The 27736-nt window shown below is 39.8% G+C and overlaps 1 protein-coding gene across 2 annotated transcripts in view; it reads right to left on the reverse strand.

Moving 5' to 3' along the window:
* EPHA3 (EPH receptor A3) overlaps positions 1–27736 on the reverse strand; it is a 176493-nt gene that overhangs the window by 138282 nt on the left and 10475 nt on the right. For both annotated transcript variants that reach the window (XM_085077109.1, XM_085077099.1), the window contains exon 2: positions 22861–22925. In XM_085077109.1, the coding sequence (XP_084933235.1) occupies positions 22861–22925 (65 nt within the window). The remainder of the gene's footprint in view (positions 1–22860; positions 22926–27736) is intronic.

Consider the following 27736-nt stretch of genomic DNA (forward strand, 5'->3'; position numbering starts at 1 on the left):
AAAATTAAAAATGTATTGATCTTCCTGAAAGCTGGTAGCTTCTGAGGAAACTACATGGTAACATAATGCAGGAAACAAAGAAATATTCCCTATGTTAATTTTATGTCAGCCCACTCTCACTATTCCATTTATTTTCCAATGAAGAACTGTTTTCCTTAAGACCAACTTCTTTTGGTATTCTGTTGGGTTTATCTTTGCTTTTTTTCTGCTTGGTTCCCTTTTTTTTCTTTTTTTTTTTTTTTAATGAAAGCAGTGTGGGACAAGTACAACTCAGTAGCCCCCAGGTGATAGGAACCATTTGCCTGCTCCCCTGGACAGCAAAGCCCCTCTAAGTCCTCTTTGCATACACAGACCCCTGACAGCCCTGCAATTATCAGTAATTTGAGTCAAGCGACCAAAGGAAAGGTTAACTTGGAGCAAAACAAAGCACAGCAACTAATTCATATGTCAAAATAGCACTCTCTCTTCTGCTAATGAAGCTTAGGAAGGACATGGGTGACTTCTGTTGTCCAGGTTTGAGGAGCAGCTCTGAGTTAGGTTAAATATTTCTATTTTATTTAGCAGGGTGTCAACAGCACCTGAATCCCTCTGCCAGTGTCCCCTCCTGCCCAGCATGCCATCTTTGTCCTAGAAACTCAAAATAGCTGAGGATGGGTAACTCCACAACGAGCTCCTGGCATGGCAATGAACAGCAGGGATGCAGGATGAGCAACCAGGTTTTTCTATGCTTAAGGTCATATAAAAAACATCTAAAAACAACAAACCAACAAAAACAAACAAACAAAACCCAAAAAGTACACCAGAAAGTCCCAAACAAGCAAACAAACCCATAAAACCAAAACAGACAAAAAAGCTCCCACAAATTTCTGCACTACCAGCTAACACCTTCAGCTGCCAGGGAACACTGACCTTGCCCCATATCCCATGGAAAATCCCAGTAGTAGTGGGAAGCAGGGGAAAGTCAAGGGGCTTGGTTTGCCCTACAGATCAAAAGCTCTTGACGTTGTAGAAAACAAATGTTAGGCTGATTCTGGAGCTGCAGACTCTTCACTAATAAGCTTGTAGCAGCTACTGAAAGAAATCAACCCCACCAGATCCTCGAAAAAGATGGGAATGAAGAATGCAGCAGCATTTGTCACAAAGCCAGTGAAATGTCAAAAAACTGCATGGCCTTTGAGATGTGGAAATCCAACTCTGCTCCAGGGTGCACACATGTGATGATAACACCTAATTCACTGATTACACATCTTGCTTCTTACAGGACCTTTGTGTTCTATCAGAGTGGGAAATCCTGATGAATGGCAAGATCTGGCCTGGATCCAAATACTCCTGGGAAAGAGTTTACAAATTGTATTCCATCTTGTGGCCACAGGTCAAGGGTCCCCTCGATTTTGGACAGTGGAATGCAGCATCCTTAGATCTACCTTAGGACACCTGCTCTGCAGAGGGAACACCAGGGTCAGCTGCAGGAGCTCACCAGTGGTGGGAAAAGGCAGAATCCAGAGTGAAAAAGGCAACAAGAGAAGCTCTGAGCAGTATGACTCGTACAGGACTTTGCTCAGACATTAATTTGGCATTTTATCTGGAAGCCTCAAGATTCCAAGGAGCTTTGCTTCTGGCATTTTTGTAGTTAATATAAAAATGACCCATTCCAGTTTGGTATTTTGCCTCTGGGTGAACAAGCTTTAAGGTGCATGTCCACTGAGTCAGCATTGAACATTTGGATTTACTTTTTTTAAAATTTCTGCACTAAAGACTCTGAACATACAGTTATTCCCTATGTTTTCTTTACCCAGCCAGCCTCCTTCCACATCAACACCAAGCAGCACATCTAGAGACCACTGAGATGAAAGAGCAAGCAAACAAACAAAAAAACTTGAGCAATTTTAGGCAATTTGGACACACGACTGAGAGATGTTTAAAAGAAAAGAAATATCTGATCATGCAAACTTATTATCCCAGAAGAAACCTTTGGAGCAGGGATTTTGCTGTCAGCTCTTCCACTAAATTTATACCTTGCATTTTGATCTGAAAGCTCTTTCTTTAGAGCCACATTTGTTGCAGAGAACTTCATTCACAATGTTATAATTTCAAGGTAGTAAGAGGATAATCTCAATTACCTCTGCATTGAGAGACTGCTGGTCACAGCTTAGTCATTGAGTCTCTGACCTGAGCACTGCCTTGGGCCCTGTTTTAATCAATTTATTAGGAGCTAGTCTAACAAGACAAAAATATGTAGAAGTCCAGAAGATAAGGGCATATCAATTAAAATTAACTGTTTCCCCTCTTCTTTAAACATATCTAATTTATAAAGAGTCTCACATCCACCTGCACCTCAGCTCATATAAAGCGAATTACATAGATAGAAATGAGCACTCAAGCCAAAGAAAGAGAGAAACACCTCTGAGGACTTCAGAAGCATTAACTAAGCTACAAGGCAGGAATCTGAACACAATCTTTTTGTTTCTGCCTCTGCTTTGCTCTAATAATAACAGACAGCTGTATTTATGCTGCTGAATATTGACACAAAATGCGTCTGCAATAAATGTAAGATAAGCAATGCATCTTGCTGGTTTAACATTAACTTTTGGCTCTGCTGACCTGAGTTTTCAAAATGCTCCACCCTAATAGCCCCTTCATTCTCCTGGCCCTGAATAGCTGCACACACAGCGTGCAGACCTGGTTCGTGTTCGCAGCGCTAGAATTCCTCCCTGCACTTTGATCATGGCCCAGTGAGTGGCAATTTTCTATGTTGAACATGCCAGTCTCAAAAAAAAAAAAAAAAAACCCAAGAACAAACAGTTCCCAGTCTCAGAAACCTAAAAACAAAAAATCCACAGTTGCCCAAGTTATCTGCTTCTTATCAAGATGTGTGTTTGGCACCAGATGCATTTGATTCATTCATCATTGTCAGTGCACTCGCACACTAATTATTTCAAATTGTTTCCTCAGGCAGAGGTCTAGGACAAATGCAAGCAAGCCAAAAATAGCAGTTATGAATAATTATGCATAATTTACCTCATGGCCTGGGCCAGGCTATCATTAAAACTTCTTCTTGCCACCTGTGATCCCAACTAATTGTGGACTTTAAATTAGTTCAAGATCACTTCTTTTTGGTAATACAATGCCCACATTTAACCTTCCTATTAAAAGTTTTCTGATGCTTTAAGAATTCCCAATAAAATGTCAACAAGGTTCCTTCTTTTTTAACAATGCCTTTGTATTTCAGAGCCTGACAACAAGTTTGCTAACAGGTAAAGCTTCAGAGAAAAGGTCAGCAACCTCACTTTAAGAAACTGCCAAGCAAGGTTCTTAGAAAAGCACAATTCCTCTTCCTCAACCTCAAAGTAAATCCTGATGCTCCAAAACGTAAGCTGTTTCAGTCCCTAAAACTTTCCCTATTACAGTTCTGACTCCTTGTTAAGATGAAAACTTTCATAACACGGACATTACAAACAATAAAAACAAATTGATAAAACACTGGCTTGTCCAAATTCACAAGTGTCTGTTTAACTTCACAGAGAGCAAACTCATGAATTCCAATGGGATCCAAAGTGTAGATGGCTTTGCAGAACCATTCATTAGAATGAAAGTACCTCCTATATTGTTGGGCTGCTTTAACTTTAAATTACAGGTTAAAATAAAAACAGCTGGAAAAAAAAAAAAAAGGAAAATCCACCCTGAATATTTCCAGTAGAAGAAATATGTATCTCATTAAAAAACTAATTGTACATACCACTGTTAATTGCTAAACACACACCAGTTTGGGAGCACAGTACATGCTTCCTTTTGAGGCAACAGAAAATATGGAACCGTAGCCAGAGATATTAACAAAAAAGTGCAAGCGCTGCTTATTCATGAAAAACCATCTACAAATTCCTCCATTCAGGCCCCCAAACATCAGACCTGTCAGGGACAAAATTACTCCACTGTTCAATAAACAGTGGAAGACATGCAGGAACCAGACCAGTTAAGTTCTGAACCCTTTGGAGCTCAGGATATGTTTATGTACTTGCCTTATTCAAGACAACATAAAAATGCCACAACAGAGATTTAAAAAAACCAAGAAGTTAACTTAAAATGTAAGCTATTATTAAAACACACAGAGGAAAACATGAATTCAAGCTGTATTTTGGATAGCTACTTAAAACATGAATTGCAAAATAACTCTGCTATTAAAATCAGATATTCCTAAAATGTTAATGAATTTTACACAGTATGATGAGTTCCAAAGCTGACACTCACAATTCTGCATCATCACCAGAATTCTGGCAGAAGACAAAGCAAGCTAACATGTCCTAAGTTGGTAATTTACTAAGTTTCCTAAACAGGAGAAATAAAAATGACAATAATGTGTCACCTCAATACTGCATCCAACTTCCTTGTGGTCAATTCACTATTATGGACCTTATCCCACTGAAGTTTGTTATCTACCAATCTGCTTTTGTTGGTTATAACAAGAAAGGAAGTGCTTTACAATTTGTAGAATAGATATCTCCCGAGCAGATATCTCCAGGTCCTTCAAGACTGAATTAATACAACAATGGCAGATTAAGTTTTGGAATTCAAGTGATATTTTCGACTTCTATTTTCCACAAGGAGAAAGCAAAGGCATAAGCTCATCTTTTGGCTCTTTCCTGTCCATCACACACACACACACACACAAATCTTCTGTGTGAGTTGAAGACTGCTAAATGCTCCTCAAAGCAGAAGTATTTTTATTATGAGCAACTTGAAAGCTTTGTTATGAGCAAAGTTTTCACAACAACTAAAACCAATAGGTAAACAACATCCAGATATTGTTTAGAAACTAATGAAATCTTACCATAAAACAAATTAATAAAATGGATTACACTACAGACTGCACTATAACATCCCGGTCATCTTAAATAAATGTCTCAGTAAATTTCACCAAAATAAACACACTCATTTTTCTATGATTACACTGATGCTGTTGAATAATCTTTTCTCCCCACATGCTTCTACTTTTTTTTCCAGACAATGCTGCACTCAAGCAGTTTTATTTCATGTCTCTTCTATGTCACACCCTCAAATTATTTGTCATGAAACATCTGCTTTGAGCAAAACAGCATTTAGAGAAAGAAAAAAAAAAAAAAGATAAATGTCTATTCACTGCACTTGCAGAAGGAGGCTAAAATCCCCAGGACAACGAAGTATCAGGTATTTCTGACAAAGTGGAACAAATTCAGGGATGCTGTGAACTGTGGTGTCAATTACACACAGCGAAACACACATAATTCAGGGTGAAAAGCAACAAATAAGCAGACTGTCCCCTCACCCCACCCCTCACCCGGCTGTTTTATTTCATAGTAGCACAGACTGCAATTCTCTAGGAATGCCTGGAAAATTGCATTCCAGCTCTGCATGGCCCTGCTGCCTCTCTGAACATGGCTCAGACCCCAAGGGAGCTGCAGGAGAGGAGAGCACTGAGGGAGTTTGTCCTGTGCAGAACACTGGGAAAGGGACAGAGCCCCACTCAAACACAGAATTTGTCAGTGTTTGACCTTCAGCTGTTTGGAGTTCTTTATCAGAGAGCTAATTTTCCAGTCTCATTTTCCCCCATCCACGCTGCAGTTCCTGAGTACAGTAAATCTCTCTTTTTTTTTTTTCTTTTCTGGATGTATAATCTCTTTTAATATCCGGTGCTCTCTTATCTCACTGCAGTCCTCCCCTGTAATATACTGTCCATAAATTTTTTCCAACGATATGAACTTTAACAGCTATGGATGTGATTGAAATACAATGTTAACTATTTTGTCCCTACAAAAATATTCCAGGGAGGCTCATGCTTGTTCTTTACTCAGAAGTAACATCTGGGTCATGTAAATTTAAGAGCAGAATTAAATTATTTGAGTCTCAGACTCCAAGTCATAAAAAACACAACACCAAAGATGATTCTTTGTCTGATTGCCTCTGATTTATGATTCACATAGACTCGATCATTAAAGGAGATGCATAAGCAATTCAAGTCAACTACATGTAATTAAAATGCTAAAACTCAAAGATGTGATGTGAAATTGTTACAGCTGATAAATACATCAGCCATAAACATATCGTGTGCATGGCCTATAGATCCTATGCCACAAATAAGAATTCAGATTAAATATGGTTTTGTTGAGCTGGTACATAATAACATTTCCAAAGTCACAGCAATCCTCCGAGTTAAAACGCTGTTCTTTCCAAAAGGATACAGCTCACCCACTGAAATATTTAATATTTGCTGTTTTTTCAGCTTTTTTCTCAGACAATGCCACCAAACTCAAACAATTGCATTTGCTGAACTAGAACTCTGTCTTGAGTCAATTCCAGCTACGCTTCCAGCTGCTAAAGTAGTGTGGTGTCTTTGGAAAAATTGCAACTTCTTTTTCATGTCCCCATTTTCCACCTGACATAGTGTTCCACTCTATGCAAATTCCATGGCACACTCTTACCCTATCCAGGCTAATGACCGGAATTTGTCACAAAAATTCAAATATATGGATTTTTCTGCTGCAAGCTACACTTTTGACAGACCTTTGAAGAGGTCCAATGATACTTCTTACACAGAACTCTTCTGCAGTAGGTCCAATACCCTCTTAAATTGAATTAATGATTATAGTGAAGCAATCCTTAAACAGTGGTTTACAGTTAAGCCACAAAAATTCCTTCCCAAAGTTCTTTCCTGGTACCCAATTTGCTCTTTACAAAGACCACCACAATAAAACACCATCTCTTGTACTTTAGAATGCGTCACACCATATTAACAGGGGATGAAAGAACTTCTGCTCAAAAGTACATCTCAAAAAATCTGAAAATCAAGTCCAGAGAATAAAGCAACAATAGCAACACACATTGTTGGTCTCCGAACATGAAGACTCTCTCTACTTTTGAGACGTGCTTAGTGGTAGTGTAAAAATCAAAATTTAGAGTTTGAAAGTGCAGGTGAAAACTTCATACCTCACTAATTTTACTTTTTGTGCCATTTGTTTAAATTTAACTCTTCATACTCCAGCAGCTGGCACAAATCGTGGTCAGGAAAAAGCAAACTACTTTTTTATTAAAAATTGCTTTCTTATTCACCTTCTCATACTCCCCTCAAAACTCTTTATTTTTTTCTGCCAGCCCCTGGCTAGAATTTTCTCTTTTTTAAATTTTTTTTTTCCAAACAAAATATGCTAGTGAGACGTAGCATCTCTGCAATGAACAAACGCTTTCTTATTTATCGCTAAATAACCGAGATGACTAATTTCATTTCAGAAAACATTATTTCATACTAACCAACTATGTTAGGAAGGGCAGGGGAGGGAAGGTAGTTCTTAGTTGTGAGAATAATCAAGCCTGTAAAATTGGCCTGGTCTACAATAATGTAAAAAAAAAGCACCAAAATGCCATTAAGTTAGGATTCTAGTTGTTACTACAAATTCACCCACTTAGACTTAGTGATTGACTGTGAAGAAAATCAGATTTCATTAACAATACTTTAAAACAGGCATTTATTCTATGAATACAGTGATACAACCACAGCACAGGAGAGCTGTTCCTCTGAAATCAGCATACCAATGCTGAAAAAAAGTAGTAAAATGGATGTACTTGATGATCTTGAACACTGCTGGAAGACCCAACGGTGAGAGCTCACCAAGGGCAGTGTAACTATTCCACATTTGATAAGGCAAAAATCTACATAAGAACTATTCTGTAGCATGAGGAATCATTTCAGACTGCAGCTGCTCAAGTTTACACCATGTCACTACTTTTACCTCAAGAAATACTGAGATGTATTATTACAGCTTCCTACCAGAAATCAGCACTGGATCAGGCTGGTGCTAGGGAACATCACTCACTGTCTAATAAAATTAGGTTGGATCAGAGTTACTGTGACTCTAAGCTTGACAAAATTGTTTTTTTCATATTGCACACCATGCTCCTACATCTTCCCTGAAACTCTTGTCTGAAATAACTCCCCTTATTCCTAGTAAGACATTCTAACCATCAAGTGATTGTGTGTATTAGGTGACTGCTTTTTTCTACACTTCTGACAGTTAATATTGTGGGTTTTTTTCCTATTTCTCAGGGATATTTCTATGACTATTACTTGCAGCCAATCCTTAGAGCAGATCTGAATGGATCAGAGGAATACCCAAAAAGCTCTGAATAAAATCCACAACAGTTTTCCTATGCCTAGAAGCACCAAAAGCCAGAGGTAATATCATCAAAAACTGCGATTGACCTCAGCATTAGTGTCTAAATGCTTTCTACATTCCAAAGTTTACACAATAAACTGTATTTACGTGGTTTGATGACTTTTCAATGAAACTATTCAGAGCTGTGGAATAAAGGCAGCAGAGCTTCAGGGAGAGATAGAAAAAGTAAAATGAAACGGCACAAGGTAGAGGAATTTATCACCTAGACCTTAACCCTGCAAACCCAGTAAAACTTTTACACACATAGCCATCCTTTAAGTCTTATTTTGCTATGAAATCTTCAGAAGCAAGAGATTTAATGAAGACTTAATTTCTCAAAAGGAGGAAAGTGGTCCAGGCCAAATCATCCTGTGCCAGTGAAACCAAATGAGTTGCTCAAAACAATAAGGTTGGAATGTTCACTTTTTCATGTTATTAAAAAGGTAGGAAGTAGAGAAATAAGGAATCACCTTTAAGAGCGATAAGAAAGCAGTCAAGTTCTGTAATGCAGATATCACATTGCACGTTGTCAATACACTGCAGTACAAAATCAATGACTATCAAATTAATTTCATATTCACTCCTGTTCCATAAATCACAAAGAACTTGATATCAATAAAATGATTTGGTCTATACCCTTCATTTGAATTCAACTGAATTCTTTTAATAGTGACTGCTTTCTTTGGGAATGGCAAGGCTTTTTTGGTTTGTGGTTGTTTGGGGGATTTTTAACTTCCAGTAAAATAAAAATCTGATTTCCAAGACAGTGTTTCCCTCAGTTCACATACACTGCATTTGGCTACTCTGATAAACTAGAACTTCTGTTGCTGGTGCAATAAATATAAGTATTAGACAAGTCTTTTAAAATTAGCATGCAAACACTAAAAAATACCAACTTGTTTGCATGATGAAAAGACAAGGTTTGTGTAGCAAGACTGATAAAAACTTTGAACTGCCAGGACCTAATGCAACTCACAAATAACAACTATCAACTGTAAGGCTATGCAATATGCCTTTTATACACAGCAAAGGCTACATACAGTATTAAATATATATAATTTTGCAGACTTACTTGTTTTTCAACTTCTTTATCAAGCAAGAGTGAGTGTGTGCATGGCTATAAAGACATTTGTATTGATGTGACCTTCACAGAAAAAAAAGAGAGCTTCTACTACATCCATAAAATTGTAGGCAAAGAACTATTAGAGTTTTGCTTTATACAGTAGTACCTTTAACCAGGAGTCTGTATTTATTTTACCCATTAAGGTATCTGCTGAACCATGGAAAAAGAGACTTCAAAAGAAAAGGAAACAGGGAGAAATGCTGCTATGGAAGGAGTCAGTGCTTTGAGAACAGCCCAGGGCTCTCCTTCACCTTTCAGTACCTCCAGGAACAAACAGCCCTCTGGAGAGAAAGGTCAGTGTTGCCCTACAGACCCCAAAACTTGAAGAACACGTGGATTTTGTTCTTGGTTTAACTAAAAAGAGCAAAAAAAAATTACCCTATAAGCCATGCATGTCTCTTCCTCAGTTTGCAGCTTGTTCATACATGATTTTGCATTTTAAAGATTGTGACATTCATTTTTCTTGTTTTCTCCTTCTTCTTGATGTTCCTCAGTCTCTTCCTTGGTGCCACCTCCTTTTGCTCCTTTTTAATATCCATTATAATGTTATGTCCTGTTTTTCCCTATATCCCTGTTCATTTCAGTGCACAAAATGTCAAGTGGCACCAAAAAACCTGAAACCAAACTATTCTCAGTGTCAGTTAGCCCAATATAATTTTTCTTGCATTATTCTTGGTTTACACATTTTTAGAGATTTGTGGACACTGAAACAATCTTTTAACCTAATTTTGGTTTTATGCAAACTCCACATTAATCAAATTACTCTGGTTTACTTCTAAGATTCTTCACTTTTTCTTCTTTTTATTTGCCCATTCTCTCTCAGATAATACAATATACCTTTATCCTTTATTTTGACCTTTTGGCATTCTTACTTTATTATCATTTTAATAATGCCATTAGCCATTCCATAACCTTTCCAGTTGCTCAGAATACCATATCCATTGCTCACACCAGCCATCAGTGGTTACTCATTACACTTCTGCATTCATTCTCTCCTCACAACAAAGGCATTTATAGTCACACTGAACCAACGATTCCTCTTCAGACACTCACTTCACCGCTGTCCTTTCCAGCCATGACTTTGTCCCACAATGTCTGGCACCAAAAGTGATGCCAAAATAAAATTTATATTCATTTTGGTTCACACATTTACAAAACACTACTCACATTTAGGATGCCAGAAGAAGGAAAAAAACCCCAAACCACAAAACCCTTACATTAACTCATCTCTTTGTCATCTCTTCCTTGCATGAAGTCATATTTTACTCTTAGTTACAATGGAAGAACAAAACAATTCCAATTTGAACAAGGCATAGATAAAGAGAAATAAAACCCTGCCCTAAGTTACTAAATTAACTTGATTCCTAAACACAACACACTTCAAGTGGCCAAGACAAAACCTGTTTCTATTTGCTCTCAGCACTGCCTTGAACTCAACTCGTGAAGCAGGTTAAACAAACCTACATCACATTTGGCCAGTGTTTGTAAATACCTCTACCATGCCCCAGTTAAAATGCATGTGGTCTAAAAAAGTTCACTTCCAAACATGTCAGAGACAATTAAATATACATTTTATGTTTAACACAAAATGGGGTGGCAGATGCAACACTGCAAATTTTTGTACATCACCACTACAAGAGTCCATGAAGCTTCAGTTCAGACACTTCCTCACGCCACTGGTGAATCCTCTTTGTTTGGGAAGGACATAAACACAAACAGTTATATACTTAATGCAAATTATATACTTAATAACAGGTTATACTGCTCTTTTGCACCTTCCATATGGGAACTTGCTGTTCTTCAGATTAAAACATAACTCCAAGCCAAGTAAAACTTTTTGTATTTTCTTTGGTCTGTCTTCAAAGTCACAGCATTTCAGTCTATATAACATAGATTGCAGAACTTTCACTTTGTGTCTCTAATAATAGTTTTTTACCCCAGCAAATTAGCTCTATGAGTTTAATGCTGCCCTCCACCTTCTAAATCAAGACATTGCACCAGTGCAGCCACATGCAATAACTGATTTTTCAATATGTAGTATGCAAGATGTCAGTTTTCCAAAAATCTTAAGAACACCAACATTTAGTATTTACTGTTTTCAAAATGTTTTCCATTCTTGCAGTTTCTGCTTACTTATTGAAGTATTTATCAGTACTTTAATATAGAAATCCCAAACTCTCCAGGAAGTCAGGAGTGGGGTAGCCCACAATCCACCCTCTGCTGCAGCACAAGACAGACAAACCACAACTTTGTCTTAAAACACTATTTTAATGAAAAATGAGGCAGTGCAGTTCAATAAGGAGTTTGTTCCCAGATCTGCCCATCTAATACCATCCTCTGTGCTTTAAAACCAGCACCTAACTTCAGTCACATGGGTGTTTTTAAGATACCCCCAGTTAGCTCCCACTCTACAGGAGTAACAATTCAGGAGTCCTGTGGTTCTGGCAAATCAACCCTGTGGTAAAAGGGAAAGTTTCCACCTGGGCTGCACATTTATTTTGTGCATTACCTCACCACCCCTGCCTGTTCTTCATCCACACAGCACTTTTCTACAAGATCTGATTAACATTCACCCTCTGGATGTTTTCATTGTAAGAGGATGTTCTAATCTGAAAACCATTTAGCTCTGAACACACGCTGCTGAATTACAGTGCCATCAGGAGAAGTGCAGCTCAGCCTCTCCTCTAAACATTTCTTCAGGCTAAAACACTTCTACACAAATGCCCTACAGTTCAAACATTTATTACCACCTTTCAAAGGAAAATTAAATTACCATCACGGATACATTATGTTTGTTAATAAAGTGTCACAAAAATATTAGAGAAAGTTAAACAGGTAACACAAGGATATCAGGGAACATAAACGCTCGAGTTCCAGTAGCAGCATTTGCTTTGCCAGGTTACTCATCCCATAAGTTTGATGGAATGCACTGCACATCGTGTATCAAACTACACAGACAGGAAGAAAATTAACTTCTGAAGCTCTGGTTGGGATTTTAACTCTTGCAGAAAAGTAGGAAAGTGAGAATCCTGTTTGTTTGGACTTCAAATGAGTGGTTACAGGGGTTTACAATGGCAGTTTTGAACAGGTGACAGGCACAGATGCCACTGAATCAATCTCTGAAATATGAAGGAAGACTCTCAGGGAAGCCAGGAGTTAATCCAAGTTCTCTCCCTCTCAAAGAAGCCAAAGGGTCCTGTCTTTTCTCTGGAACACAAAGGTTGTTGTGGCATCTTTATTCCCTACTGTCACATGGGAAAGGAGCTCCAAGCCTTCCAGATGGGAGGCAGCAGAAACAGCTCCATAAGTAATTTAAATCCAGGTTCCTTTCTGGAGATTTCAGTCTCGATTCTTCACTCTTCACCCTCACACCTGACATCCCTCCACACAGACTTGAATGTTTAATGTCACCATATCCAGAGCTCTCGCCTTCAGCTGCCATTATTTGCTCAGCTCTCTATTTATTTTTTTTTGTATCCTATTCACCCACAGAAAATGTTTGTTTTAACAAAGAAAAGCCCCACAAAGAAACAAAAATCCAAACAAACAAAAAAAGCCACCCCAACCCAAACAAACAAACCCCAAAACACTAAATTTCCAAAAAGCACTTCTGTTACTGAATCTTAAACAAAGCAGAAATACAATCCTAAGATTTTTTTGATATCATGTAAAAAGCTTTTAAGGCTGAAAAGGTCTTGAAAACATTCAAATTTTAGACAAACATGTCTCCCACTATAAGAGCTTTTCAATCACAAGCTAGTTTAAGGCAGACTTCTCATTTTTAGGAGCTGTGAAGAAATAAGCCACACTACACTGTTATCTTTCTTTTCAAGAAATCCCTCCAGAACCCCTTTAGCTTATACTTCTTAAATCTCCGGGTTGTAAAAGGAATGTAAACTAAGCTCCAGTGTTGCTTGTGAAGTGTTTCTAGACTGAAACACTCGATCAGTTACACAGATAAAGCACCTACATCCTTACTTCATCCTGTTCTTGGATTTTTTCCCACCATCCTAGCAGAGGTTTTCCACATTAAGCTTCCCTCTAAGAAAGGCAGCCTAGCAGTGAGTATGGCATCACACCTGATAGGATTGCTCAGCACCAGGACAGAGCACAAATATGCTGCAAGGACACAGGGATGGATCAGTCCTGTAAAAGGAAAAAGCTGAGGAATGATCTCATTACAGACTGCAACAACTTGAAAGGGAGTTAACACAAACTCTCCCCAGTAACAGCAGATGGTGGAAGAAGAGAAAACAGCCACAAAATGTGTCTTGAGAAATTCAGGCTGGGTATCAGGCAGAATTCTATCCACTAGAAGCACTGAAACAGGCTGCCTGGAGGGGCTGTGGGATCTCCAAGCTCAGACTGCTATCCAAAACCAGAGCTGCTGACCTGGTAGAACCTGTATACAGGACAGCAATAGTCCTGTACTGAGCAGGAGATTGGATGGAGTAAATGGGCTCCTGCCAAATCTTCTAAACAGCATTCTGATATGTCTCAGGTAATCTGTACCTCTGAAAAAAGGGTGCATTTCAGTACAAAATTTTAATAAGGATTCCAAGTGAAAAGTAGACTCTGATTTATTCCATTCTGCACTCTGACTCACAACCACCACCATTATCACCAGCAGTCATAACTTTTGGGCAAATTACCTTAACACAACTTAATTCACTGTAACGCTTCTGCAGATATACCAGGCACTAATTAAAGGATTAGTGGTCAAAGTCTACCTTTAACATTCCAAGATAAACAATTGATACAGGATACTAATTCCTACCTTGCTATTCAGAAAGTGAAGTGTATAAACGTTGACATCTATTTTAGAAACTAAGTTTCAGCTACTGCAAACACAAACTTTCCTCTAGATTTAAGAGATTCACTTTGGGGTTAGGCCTTTATTTTGTTTAAAAACACGAACGCAGAGCAATTCAATTTTTTTTTCCCCGGAGTCCAACTAAAATCAATTGTCAGGCTCTTGAGGAAGGATGGTGTTGACTGCCCCTCCTTGTCTAATGCAAGAGCACAGAAACCACATCGCAGCACAGCACTCATCCACCCATCCCTGCAGCAATCAAATCACTCTGCGTGTCTCAGCAGCCCTTCGGGGCCTCTGGAAATCCAGCAGCTGGAAAGAAAGTTCGGGGAATCGCGGTTAGGAAGGAAAAACCAACCCGCAGACTCAATGGTCAGATGTCACAGAGTAAAACTGAGATTTCACCACCGTATTATGTGTAAGATGGTATCTACAGAGAGCCCATAGCACCACACAGCCTTCGCTGAGCTCAGCCACTGATTAAAAGCAGAACACGAGCACGAAACATGAGTTTCACCGTAACACCTCCTGCTCCAAACACCAAACCGAGGGCACCAAAAATCCAAACACCGGCTGGGCTGTGGTCTGGAGACGGATGGTTCATCCCAAGTGACCCACAGCAGCTGCCTAAATCCCGGCCAGCCTGTCCGTGCGGGAGCCGGGAGGAGCGGGACAGCATCCCTGTCCGTGCGGGATAACATCCCTGTCCGTGCGGGACAGCATCCCTGTCCGTGCGGGAGCCGGGAGGAGCGGGACAGCATCCCTGTCCGTGCGGGAGCCGGGAGGAGCGGGACAGCATCCCTGTCCGTGCGGGAGCGAGAGGTGCGGGACAGCATCCCTGTCCGTGCGGGAGCCGGGAGGTGCGGGACAGCATCCCTGTCCCCGCTGCAGGAACATCGCCACCTGCCGGGACACACCGCGGGATGGGAGCGGGACAGGGCTTGGGATATGCGGGAACGAGAGGGCAGGAGCGGGGATGGGGACGGCAAGAACCGGGATGGGGGGCGGCAAGGAGCTGGGATAGGGATGGAGGCGGCAAGGACCCGGGATAGGGATGCTGCGCTCGGAAGAAGCTGGGATGGGATCCTGATGCTGCGCTCGGAAGAAGCCGGGCTGCGCTGGCTGAGCCGCTGCCCGCTGGTGCAGGACACCAACACCAACATCCCCGCGGAGCCAAGCGGTATGGGGACGCTGTCCCAGCTCCACACCGAGCCTGTCAGCCTCCCGCAGGGCAGCCCGGCACGGCAGGGCACCCACAAGGGAACAGCGAGTGGGTCGTGCTCCCACCACACTCTTCATCATCATCATCATCGCACCCGGCTCTGCCCGAGCCGCAGCCCGTCCCTGTGTGTCGCAGTGTCCCCAGGGCTGGCGATGCCCCCGGCTGAGGTGAGGGCTGTCCGGAGCAGGGAGGGGACAGCAAGGGAAGGGAAGAGAAAGCGCTGTCCCTTTGGGAACCCTCCCGGCACCTCAGGATGCTGCTCCTCCTGCCCCGCTCACTGCAAGGCTCGGAGACACGCCGCAGAAGTTAAAGCGGGCGAAATTAGGGAATTAATTAACACAATCTTCAGGCCGTTTGCACAAATAGCTCTGAAAGACTGGCGGCGGGGGGAAATCAAGCATCGCGTCTCTTCCGCCCTGAAACACCCTGCGAGTCTCGCTGCCTCTCCCTGCACAGCCAGCAGTGCCTCCTTGCCTTCCAAAAGCACAACTTCGTACGGCAAAAAATACTCTTCCACAACTGCAATCACATCACACCGAATGCTTATAGATATATGGGGGGAAAAAGAAAAAAATTAAAATATATGTATCTATATATCCACATACATACCTAGAATAAACTACCTACCAAAAGCATTGAGACCATAAACATAACCACAGCGAAGCTATCAGGAGAAAACATTTATGGACATTTTTAAATGGAGACTGGAGTTGCTCGTTTTGTGGACTTGGTGTTATAAAAACAGTCCTAAAAGTGACTGTAGTGTGCCCCTGTGATAAATAGTATCGCATTGCATGACAGTCGCTGTGTTTACTTTGTTCTGTGCTGGTTTATGCAAATAAATTCAGCACAAAAGAAAAAAATTATGAAGTAAGCGTTTCTTTACAAAATGAAAAATACATCATGGAGATGAGACCATGTGAAAGAACTCCTCACAAACGGCCTGGATTTATGCCGACAGAAATAAAATTCTGCTCATGAGGAGAAGGATGTTGTTTCTAAAGTTAAAAGTGAAAACTGGAAGCTGAAGTATCTGCATTTCCAATTTTAAACAAGATCTTTATTTAACTCATGGACTAGAAGCCAAAACTTGCTCTTTCCTTTTTCCCCTTTTTTATTTGAAACCACAGAAAACTGATATCTAACCTTCAGCAATCTTATTACCAGCAAATAAAAGGACTGATGAGGCTAATGAAATACAGGGAGGGTGTTCATATTTTTCATTATAAAATATGGTACAAAGACATTGCCCTTATTGCACTTTTTCTTCTTGTTGTTGCCATTATTTTTTAATAGAAATTTCATAGTTTGAAGTAAAAAAGTGGGGGAGAAAAAAGTCTTTCTCCCTCCCTTAATAATAATCACCAAAACTAGTGCAGTTTCTACTTCAGATCAATTTAAAGCTGTTTTAAAAATGTACCAAAACATGGTTATGACCACATTAAATATTTCAAATGAATGCAATGCAGGCTACAATTATCAAAAAACCCCACATCTTAAGAATAGCACCACTCCACATTTTAAAAAGGAAGGCATTTCTCTCTGGTAACAATTCCTAACAAGACCAGGGATACATTAAATTCTGCAGTAAAATGTATAATCTTTTTTTTCTCTCCCCAAAAGAGCATTTCCCTCATTTTTTTTAGTAAACTCCACTTAAGTTTTTTGAATTAAACTTCCTTTTGCATGCTTTATGCAAATAGCAGAAGACAGTGCACAGATGAAACAAAAGTCAAAGGCAGCTAAAGTACACCAAAAATACACTTTATCACTGACTACTCACCTACTGCTTCTGAAGATGACAAAACTCCTATTTATTCAGAAAGCAGTCATCAATATAACAATATTCATAGAGTTCACATATTTATCTGTCCTGTGTCATAGCTTTATATTGCTACAAGTAATATCTATCAGAAAGGGGGAAAATCACAGCGCAAATATTTTTTTTTTCTCTTTCAGATTTTGTTTAAAAGCAGCACCCACAAGCTGAGGAAACTACCACTGCATTATGATTCAAGGCTCTGAGTTTAAAGAGTTTAAAAAATTCAACAAACAGGCAGATTTTTAAATGTCCCTCTACAAAGCAAAATCTTCCACTTTACAGCAATACATTCAGAGAGTTTTATTCTAGCAGGAAGAAAACAAGAAGTCTAAAAATGAGAAACAGCACAGTCTTGATTACAGAAGACTGAAGATGAAGGAAAAAACTTATGAGAACTGTAGTAAAAGTGCTCTTATTTTCACACTGTCTTTCATTATTTTGAAAAAAGAAGAATCAAGTGAAATAAATGTACTTTCAGTGCAGCCCAAAAGCACATCCCAAAATGAAAAAAACAAGTATATTAACAAAAAAAAAATTTCAATCAGCCACTCACTGTAAGAGGAAACAAAGTCTGTGAATCACAAAACCAGAATCCCAAGTGGTTCATTTGACTTGCAATCGTCAAAATAGTCTGCCTGCATTTCAGACATGATGCACAAGTTGAGGAAGGCAGGGAAAAAGCATAACAAGTATGAGGTTGTAAGGAGAGCAGAGCTCAGGCAAAACAGATAAATCTTGATTTTAACAGAACACATTGTTTTAAGAAGTACTAAGGAAATTCCACTGCTGATGGATAGGAAAAAATAAAGTATATAGCATAACATGTTTGCTTTCATTTTTAAAACAAGGACTTATGTTTTTTTTTTGTTTTACAAAAATATCTTTATGTTTCAGCCTTTTGTCTCATACCAATTGTTTGATATCATTGGGTTTACTTTGAAACTCAACTTTTCACAACCACCTAGTGATTTCAGCAACACTGCCCACTTCATATACAGTACTACATGGAACTTGACAAGTTTGGTGTCAGACAAAAAATTAACACAGGCTAAGACATCAATCAGCATGAAAAGAAAATTAAAATGAAGCATTTGATAAATTTTTGTATTTTTGTTGGCCAGTTTCAAGGTTTTTTGACAGCTCAGCTGTCCTGAGACTCTGCAGTGGTGTGAAAACATGAAACTTGTGCAAGGAAGAGAAACTCTGTGGTGCCCAGCTGAGGGAGAAGCTGAAGCACGACACAAGGAAACCCACTGGCATTAAGGAGCTCCTAAAAGAACCCCAAACCTTCCATACCACAGGATGCAATTAACAGCAAGACATAAAGCTGCAGGAAAACAAACCTCGTTATTTCCAGCCCTGATGGAAATACTTATTAATCTCCAAGACATCTTCTGTATAAACAGAGAAACTTTCCAGTCACAGTGGCCTGACAAAGTGATTCTTGAATGCCATTTATTTGAGTGCACCTTCATCAGAGCCAGGATGTAACTCTGCCTGTAACAAATTCTCCTCTACCTTCATCCAGTCACAAGGGATATCCAAATGCTTATATAAGTGAGGCTCTTCTGCAGTCACTCTGTCCATGATATCCCACAAAAAATAAGAAAAGACCCAGAAGTTTTTACAGTGCCACACATTAGCCAGCTATTGAAACCAGAACAAATGAAGCCAAGGAGGCTGCCAGCAGCCTGGGTAGGCAGTAATGCAGGCTACTGCGACAAACTACTTTCAGGCTTTTGAAATATAAGAAAGGAGGCATTTTCCTCACTTTCGCTTGGATTTTTTTGATGCTAACCCAATTTTTGGTTGATGGAAAAACTCTCATTAATCTCAGTCACGCAGGCTCGAGCCTGCCCAGCACAACACCAACTATTACAGGAGCAGGGAATGTTATCCTTCTCTCCCCTAATAATGATGAACCATTTTCCATTACTGAAATGGTCAGCTTGATTTTTTTCTAATGACTGCCAGAGTGACCACTTTGAAAAAGCCAAGTTATCCATACCAGATTTTAAACCACATGCACAAAAGTTTAAGATACTGAGTATGGCCAGCTCTCAAAGAAATCTTATGTTTCTGAAGAAAGTCAGGGATTTAGAAAGCTATCAAGATCAAAGACAGTATCTTTATTTTCCAATCAGTCTTATAAATTTTTCCTGCATTTTACCAACTCTAGTCATGTACAGAACACATTGAGGTTGGGTGTTTTTTTTAGGGGTGTTTCTGTTGGGGTTTGTTTTTCCTGACTTGGTTTGGTTTCTTTTTCAACAATTATCTATTACATGGCAGTAAAAAAATGCCACAGCATTCTCTTCTCCAGCTACAAGCAAAACAAGATAAGCGTGACTTCTCTGTTACTTTTCTACTGACTACATGAGAAAAACTGCCCAAAATTTTCAAGTCCATATATTTGACTTATAAATATGTAAAGATCAAGTCACAAGCTGGGTGAGTACAGAATGATGGATCATGTCACAAATGTATTTATTTTTTTTTCAAACTTCCCAAAAAAAGCCCCACGGAGCAGGAGTCAGATACATCTTTCTCACCAAAAAATGATGCTGAAACCAATACAATTCCTCCCATGAATATGCAGAGCAGGGTTTAGACTGTACTCTTTTTGTCCTGTGTGAATTATCCATCACATTTCCTATTGTATATTATTAAAGTGACTTGCTTTATCCTCCCAACCCCCACATCTGTGCTGCTGTAATTTCAGTGAATTACAGTTAATGACCATTTGCATTATGCTTAATCAGCATATCAATAATATACTCTGCACAGACTGACTAGCTCTTCTTTCTTTCCCCTCTAATGAAACCTATAGAAATGGAGCTGGTATTGGACTGATTGGCATCACAAAAAGGTTGCCTGGGCAGGTGCTGGGGATGGTGGCACAGGATGGAGGCCTTGTGGCTGCTGCCAATCATGCTCAAGCACCAGCAAAACCTGCTATTACATGTTTTTAATTCTGGTGCCTTGCTCTCTGGAGGGGCCAGCGCTTTGTAGTGACAGAGTTTTAATGAGCTTGACCAGATCTGTGCTCCTGGAGCCGAGGCTGGGGCTGGGTGGGATGGTTCAAGGAGAGATCACATTCTTCAACGGTGATATTACTCACCAGAGGCTAAACCACTGCCGTTGCACTGCTCTCATGTGGGACACACAAACCCCTGAATACAAATGAGCTACAAACCTTAACATGAATATTCAGGAATTTCTGGAAAGCTATTATTACATATGCCCACGTCGAGGGCAACTTAAAAGAATAAAGGAGAACCCTTGAAAGCGGAGAAAAACAGCCAATCAATTTGGGTCGTTTTGCCAGAAATCAATCAATATCATCTATCAACAAGATAAAATTATTAACCTAGTAAGAGGTTTATTAAACACTTCAGTTAAATTATTTTTTTAAAAAATCACCAGCTTTGGTGTACTGACATTTATGTGAACACTGCTGCACGCTCGAGAGGAACTGGCACAACACCAATACTCTCATTTGTGAGTCACAGCCTCCAGTGCAGCTCTATCAGCTTTACCTTGTAAATCACTGCTCTGCTATTAGCAATCTTTCAATATGATGTGACATCTTTATTATAATGTTTTTCCACTGAAGTTTAAGTTCATATTTTAGTTAGCTCAGAGACAGACAGAGCCATATTTACCGGGTTTAATTAATTGACTATAAATAAAGGGCTGTAAAAAGAAGGCGCCTCTCTCACACGATGTTCAAGTTGTCACCATTTTACAGCAAAATGCCAATTGGGATAGGATAAACACTGCTATTTCTACACTTTACATTTATATTTCAATATGTAAGCTGAAATTTCAAGGTATTTTGAAGACTGCAGTCTAGAGCCTCAGTTCTCTTCCAAAAACAGTCACAGCATATGATCTACATTAATTTACTGCCGTGCAATTTTTAACCTAGAATTTCATTAACTCGTAAGAACATCAGTAAAATTCCGTGATTTACTTTGGCTTCCATATCCGTGAATACAGCAGTAAATAGGAACAGCATGTACAAACACACGCAAACAAGTTGGGCTGGATTTACCTGACAAAAACTTGCAGAAGCCAATAAAATTGGCTTTGACAGATCCGGGGGCCCTTTTTGGTGGGGTGATGCAGCACATCTGTTGTTCTTATGGCCCCCACTGATACCGTGTATCATTCCCTACCAACTGCTTTAGGCATCCAAGGCAGGAGAGACACAGCTGCAGGGAGTAGAGCAGCAGATCTGCACAGCTGCAAGGAGTTGAACGGAGCAGAGGAGCAAAGCAGAGGAGCAGCAGGCAGCTGGGAGAGAAAGGCTTCACAAAAAAAAAAAAATGCAAGTGAAAACAAAAAAAAAAACCAAAAAAACCTCATGAGCCAGAAATTGCTGGAGAGTTCCCTCTTGGACATCCTGTTTAGAGACATTTCTCATTGGGAAAAGTCAGCAGAAAAAGCCACTAGGAAGAAACATGAGCCCTCTTCCCACTTCTTCCCCATGAGAATGGAAAAAAAATTATCCAGAGACACAGAGAGAGATCCATGCGTGAACTCAAAAAATAAACCAAACCTTAATCCTTAAATACCTAAACACCTGCATAATGCATAACATCAAGAAGGTACAACTTAAATATTAGCAAAGGAATCCCATGAGGCAGAGATGCAAAGGCACTGTTAACACTGATCTCTGTAAAAGTGATGAAGGTGAGCTAACAGCTCGCCCAAAGCTACAGAAAAGAAGAAAGAACAGCAAAAAAAAGTGCCACAGGTGCCTTCTTTCAGCAAAGACTTGATGGCTCTGCCTTCTCTGAGAGCAAGGGTAGCATTGATCACCAGGGTTTCACCTTGCCAAGGGCTTTTTTGTGTTTAGGGGAACAGAATGCAGGAATGCAAGAGTCATCCTGCATATCTGCAGGGTGTAATGCAGAAAGAGAGCAATAGGGTTTTCCTACATGCAAACACACATTCCACAGAGACATGTAGGTGGGGAGTGACCAGATATCAGCACCACGAGACAGATGTGCACTGATACTAGTTTATCAAAAAATTTGAGATATCTACCAGAGACTGCTGGTAGAAACTATGTACAATGATGGCACCAAGTCTAAAAGCACAGATGCTTTAAGACTGCACTTCAAAATCTTCAAATAGGATGCCTAGTTTCATTAGAACTTGGTACAAGGCAAAAAACCCCACCAACCACCTCCAGAATATTATTTGGATGATTCTTTAATAATATTTTAACTCATAACTTGAGAAGTTCAGCAACAATTCAGCACAAAAGTTACAAACAAGTACTCACATCAGCCGCTTATATCCACATATTTTTCACTTTCCTCTACTTTCATCTGAACAAATTTGCAAGTAATACCATGAATCAGAGCCATAATCTCTTTTAGCAATACACTTTATGATAGAAGGAGCAGACAAAGAGAACTTTTTGTTGTTGTTGCTCAGTGCACCTCTTGCTTTCATTTTTCCCTACTAGGAGCAAACCCTTCTCGGGGTTTACCCGCAGTGGGATGCATGTTCTAAAGAGAAGACCCCACAGGTATGTAAGCCATATATTGCAAGCTCAGAACAGACTATTTTTGCAGCTCCAAAGACCCAGGGCTAGTGCAGGGTGTCCTCTGAAGAGGAAACAATGGTTAAATAGCACACTGGTCTGCAGCAGCACTTTTCCATTTCACACTCCGGTGAACTCACCCCATGTGACGGGTAGGAGATCCAGCCCAGCTCCCCTTGAATTGTTTTTGAATCCAGCAGATTAACTGCAAAAAGAAGACAAAATGAAGAGGAGTGAGTGTGGTTTGCCTCTGCCCAGCTCACCTTGGCTCCCCATACCCAGAGCCATGTTTCTCAGAGGACCCTGTGAGCAGCTGATTTATCCAGGTGGCCTGGCAGTGAAGCTACACAGAAGAACAAGACAGACAAACGAAAAGGATCATTTTCTTTAGCTTAAAACACTATGAACAGCAGACAGGGGAACTTCTGAAAAGCAGAAAAGTGACAAAAACCAAACAATGGATCACTGCTTAATTAATTGCAGCGGGGGGTGGGAACAGAACTCTTCACAATCCACAGCGTTTTCCCCTTGGATGCCTGAAATTTGGGTCAATGCATCTAACTGCATTGGTGACATCTGAATATTTGAATCATTATTGGATTAAAAGCCTGTATTTGGCATCTATAATTTTCTCAGAATACTGGAATAAATAATGAAAGCTGATTAAAGTCTTTCCTGCAGTTGTGTCTTCCTTCTGATCTAATTTGTTCTCAGATTGTCTTGCAGTAGTGTTTTCTAAATGTCACGTGTAACACATTAGATACAAAAGCAATTATTTACAATGTTACAAGTTCAGACAAACCTACTTTTAAATAGGGCCATCAATTGATTGCTAAGCTTGCTGTTACCTTTTTTTTCTAGCTATGCATTAATTTTCAGTTAAGGAAGACGGAAGGAAGGAAGGTTTTATTTGTAAACAGTCTGACAGACATTTTCCAGTCAATCAAATCTCAGTGGGTTTATATCTATTTTTAGGTATAAAAATACCTGAAGTTTTTTCTTCTGACAAGTATTTAAAATAAATACATACATCAAAATTAAAATATATTTTTCTTTGGCATTAACTTGTTTTCTACAAGCACAAAAATAAATAAATTCCCTCCCTCATCTTGGCCATACAGTCTCCAACTGTTGGATCACACACTTCCCTAAGTAACCATTTCTTTATCAACATGAAGCAGAATGGGAGAATTTCTGTAAGATACAGTACAAAAAAACTTTTCCCCCTGCAGTTATATGTCCCTTTAAAAGGAAACAATAGCATTGTGAAGTTTTATCTGCATCGATAAACAAAATATCTTTACTAATCTTACAGAAAGAGCACAATCCAGTGTTACATATTTCTTAGCTCTGAATCAAGTCCTCAATCACACACACAACGAAAAATCAGTCAGTCCTTTATTGAGTGCACAGAGCCCTAGGCAGGCTATTCTGCAGCAAGGTTTGTGTCTGTAAAAAAGAAATGGTAATAAAAATTCAAAAGGAAAAAGTGGGCTTCTCATTTTTGTTAGTAGAAATTCCCACAGATTCTGGATCTCCCAGGACAAAACAGATCTGTTTGCCATGCATGTGCAAGGCATGGTGCTGAAGGAAGTGTGACTTCTGAGGTAAATCACTTGGCAAGGAGTTCCCAAGGCAAATCACTCAGGAGTAAACTTAAGTAATATATTTATTGTTTATGAATGAGCTCCTTGAAAACATGATTGCAGCCACTCTAAAATTGATGAATTCAGTCCAAACTCAATCAGTTTCATCTGCAAAGCAGCAAGAGGCAATAGACTCACAGCCTGGTGTAGTTTCCCCTCTCTAGACCTGCCCTCGAAGGCATTTCAACAGCACATGGGGGCAATTAAATGCAGCAACTCGAGATCCAATACACAGCATCAAATCTGGGAAATCAAGAATATTTTTTCAGCTTCTCTCCTTCATTCCATCTTCCTCATCTCCTTCAAACTGGAGCTGCCACTTTTCCATGCTCAAACCTGCTTCACTATGTTTCAGGAATCCTCAGAAGGGAGGTTTTCACACTGGTTCAGGTGTGTGTTGTGCTGTTCTTTAATAGTATCTAAAATGCAAACCACTTATTTCCTTTCAAGTAATAACCTGATAATAAACACCTTCCTCTCCCTGAGAAAAGCTTCTATGACACTCATTTTCCCTGTGACTTCAAGAGAGACTTGCACATCTCAATAAAGAGGAAACAATTAATGCAGAACTTAGAAGATGCAATCCTGGTCTCTAGACAAAAATGATATGTAGTTTGTATGTCCTAAAACTACACATTAACCTGGAAATTGAAGGAGAAAAAAAGCATTTCCCCACGCTACGACAGAAGAACTACATAAAGAATGGGTTAGAAATTCATGGTCTGATTTTTTTTTTCCCCATGGGTTTGGATGGCTAAGTAAAAAGTAAAAAAGTAAAATATCACACAAGTACTTGGTTCCTACATTAACTCATTACAACTTCTTCAATCCTGATAAATCCCTTAGTGTAACAAAATACAGCACTTGGTCTGGTCTCTTTTGTGAACGAATTCATGAAGTATTTCATGAAGATATATCCACCCAGATCATCACTGGCAGGCATTTTTCAATGTGATGCTCATTTGTTTTTTCCACATATAATTAAATCGAAATGAAAGCCAATATTTAAATACCCTACAAATGCCAATAGTCACGTATTTACCAGATGCAGGAAGTTTTTGAGTTTCTCACACAACTCATCTGCTCTCCTTGTGCCAGCTCCTACAAAACTGTATGACCATCAGTCATCTGGTTCCTACAAAAACCTCTGAGGCTGACCAGCCAGTTACCAAGGGTAACTCTTAAAAAAGCTGAACAGTTGTGTTCTACTGGTGATTTTTCTAACAGAATGCCTTGGAAAGGATTCCTGGTTGTGCTGAGGAGACACAGAGGAGTTCTCATAAAAAAAACTTTAAATAAATAAGTAAAGTGCTGTCTAGCAAACACAGTGTCCCACACTGGATCCCATCATGTAATTAACTGTCTTCAAAACTAAGTGGTAATTCTGCGGGAGAATTCACTGGTATTAAGTTGAGAAGCCATGACTTCTGACTCTGAAAATCAATGATTTGGTCCTCCTGTGCAACAGCCCTGCTCACCACACTGTACAATGCAGTATTTCTGCCAACGCAGCACAGCCCCAAAATGCCAGTTAAACCATGTTCTCTTTTTAAAGGCTCTCTCCTGCCTGACTCTCCTGGCTTTCCCTGTGCACAACCACAAGAGAAAGCATTATCAGCTCTCTCAGTGTGGAATCCAAGGGGGTAAAACGAATTTCTTTCCAGCAACTGGACTAGGGATGTGCATGTGAAACGCAAAGCTCCCTCACTCTCCCACTCATGGCACCCAGCAGAAGATGAATGGGGGCTTGGGTGGAATATGACACTCCTGCTACCAGAAACTGCTTCCAGATTTGGGAGTGATGGTACAGAGCCTGCTGGGAGGCTCACGAACTGCAGGTTTCATCAGGAGTAATGTCGGGGAAAGAAAAGAACCTTAAAATGGAAGTGATTCCTGAATATAGTTTGAAAGCAGCAGCACTTCCAGACACATGGATTAATAACTGCTATGATGAACTGAATGCAGTATAAAATCACCCCCGAGGAAAAAATAAACAAACAAATGTTGTGCCAGGTAGAATCACTCTGAGATTCACCTCACTGCCTGAGAAATGAGGAGGAAACTCTGCTAGGAGACAACTTGCAATATCTAAAGAACCACCTAGAAATAACTTCACCATGGAAAAGCATTTCCAAATCATCTTCTTTGCAAAGAAAATACAGAGCAATAGGCAATATCAAAAGATATATGAAATATATTTTTCTTCAACTAATTAACATTTTCTATTAAAACTAAAAAAAAAAAAAAAAGACACCAAAAAACCCCCCAAAACAACACCATATTGCCTTTTCCAGTTTGGCATCAAACTGCCAGTTTAGAAATACACTGGTTAGTTATTAAAATAAATGCCAGCAATGAGAAAAATTAAATTTGCTACTCAACCTAAAAAAAAAAAAAAAAAATTAAATGGTCAATGTCCACAATTGAAACATGCCATATTATCCTGAGCAGCAAAAAAAAAAAAAATACCATGCTGCAGGAAGTCAGCCAGAACTTGGTTTTGGGGTGGGACAGAGCAGAGTCAGCACAGTCTGATGTGCATTTTTGGAATGGTGAACCCATCCCAGCAAAGGTGGCTTTCACTTGTATTTTCACTCACTTATGTACACAGATCTGAGTCTTCCCAACTCTCCACTGCCCCAGCAATGGGATCAGATCACCTCTGTGTCTTTGGATTATTCTGAGGCTAGAACCAATGCTCACAGACAGACAAAGCTCAGGCAAGGCCTAGCTGCACCTTTAATTGCCAACCATGATCAGCTGTTGCCAAAATCATGCTGAAACCGGCCAGAGCAGACCAAGAGATCGTGGGGAAGGGACAACAAATAAAAAAGGGTGTCCAGCAGTGAAACCTGTTTTTAAGTCCCCCGATTTGCTGCTTGTCCAATAATAAAAGTGAAGCCTCCTGTGATTTTATGGTCCTGCATTTCCCCTCAAATATTGGAATGAAGATGTTAGCACTGTTCAGAAGAAAATGATCTAAAAGAAGCCAGGAGAACCTTGCAGCACTTACCCAACCCACACATCAACAGTTTGGCCCATTTACTAAATAACTCTTTTCCAAACCTGAGATTTCTCCTGCAGGGCAAAGCCAGACTCCTGAGAGAGGCACAGCACTGTGAGGTCTGCACTTTCAACCCTCCTTGCCTCTGCTGTTACACTGTACAAAACAAACATGATTTTGTGCAGAACGTTCCAAATTTGGCAACTGTCATGTTCAATCTGTGGTTAAACTGCTGACTGAAGGACTCCACCAGCGTAGGGGCAAGGGATGAACAAGCAAGCAAAAACCAAAATGAATTACAGAACAGTTGCTGCAACAACACAGGAATCTTCAGAAAATACTGCCCAGACCAAGCCTCCATTATTT

This window comes from Lichenostomus cassidix, chromosome 1, assembly GCF_008360975.1.
Source record: "Lichenostomus cassidix isolate B80296 chromosome 1, HeHo_3.0, whole genome shotgun sequence".
Lineage (NCBI taxonomy): Eukaryota > Metazoa > Chordata > Aves > Passeriformes > Meliphagidae > Lichenostomus > Lichenostomus cassidix.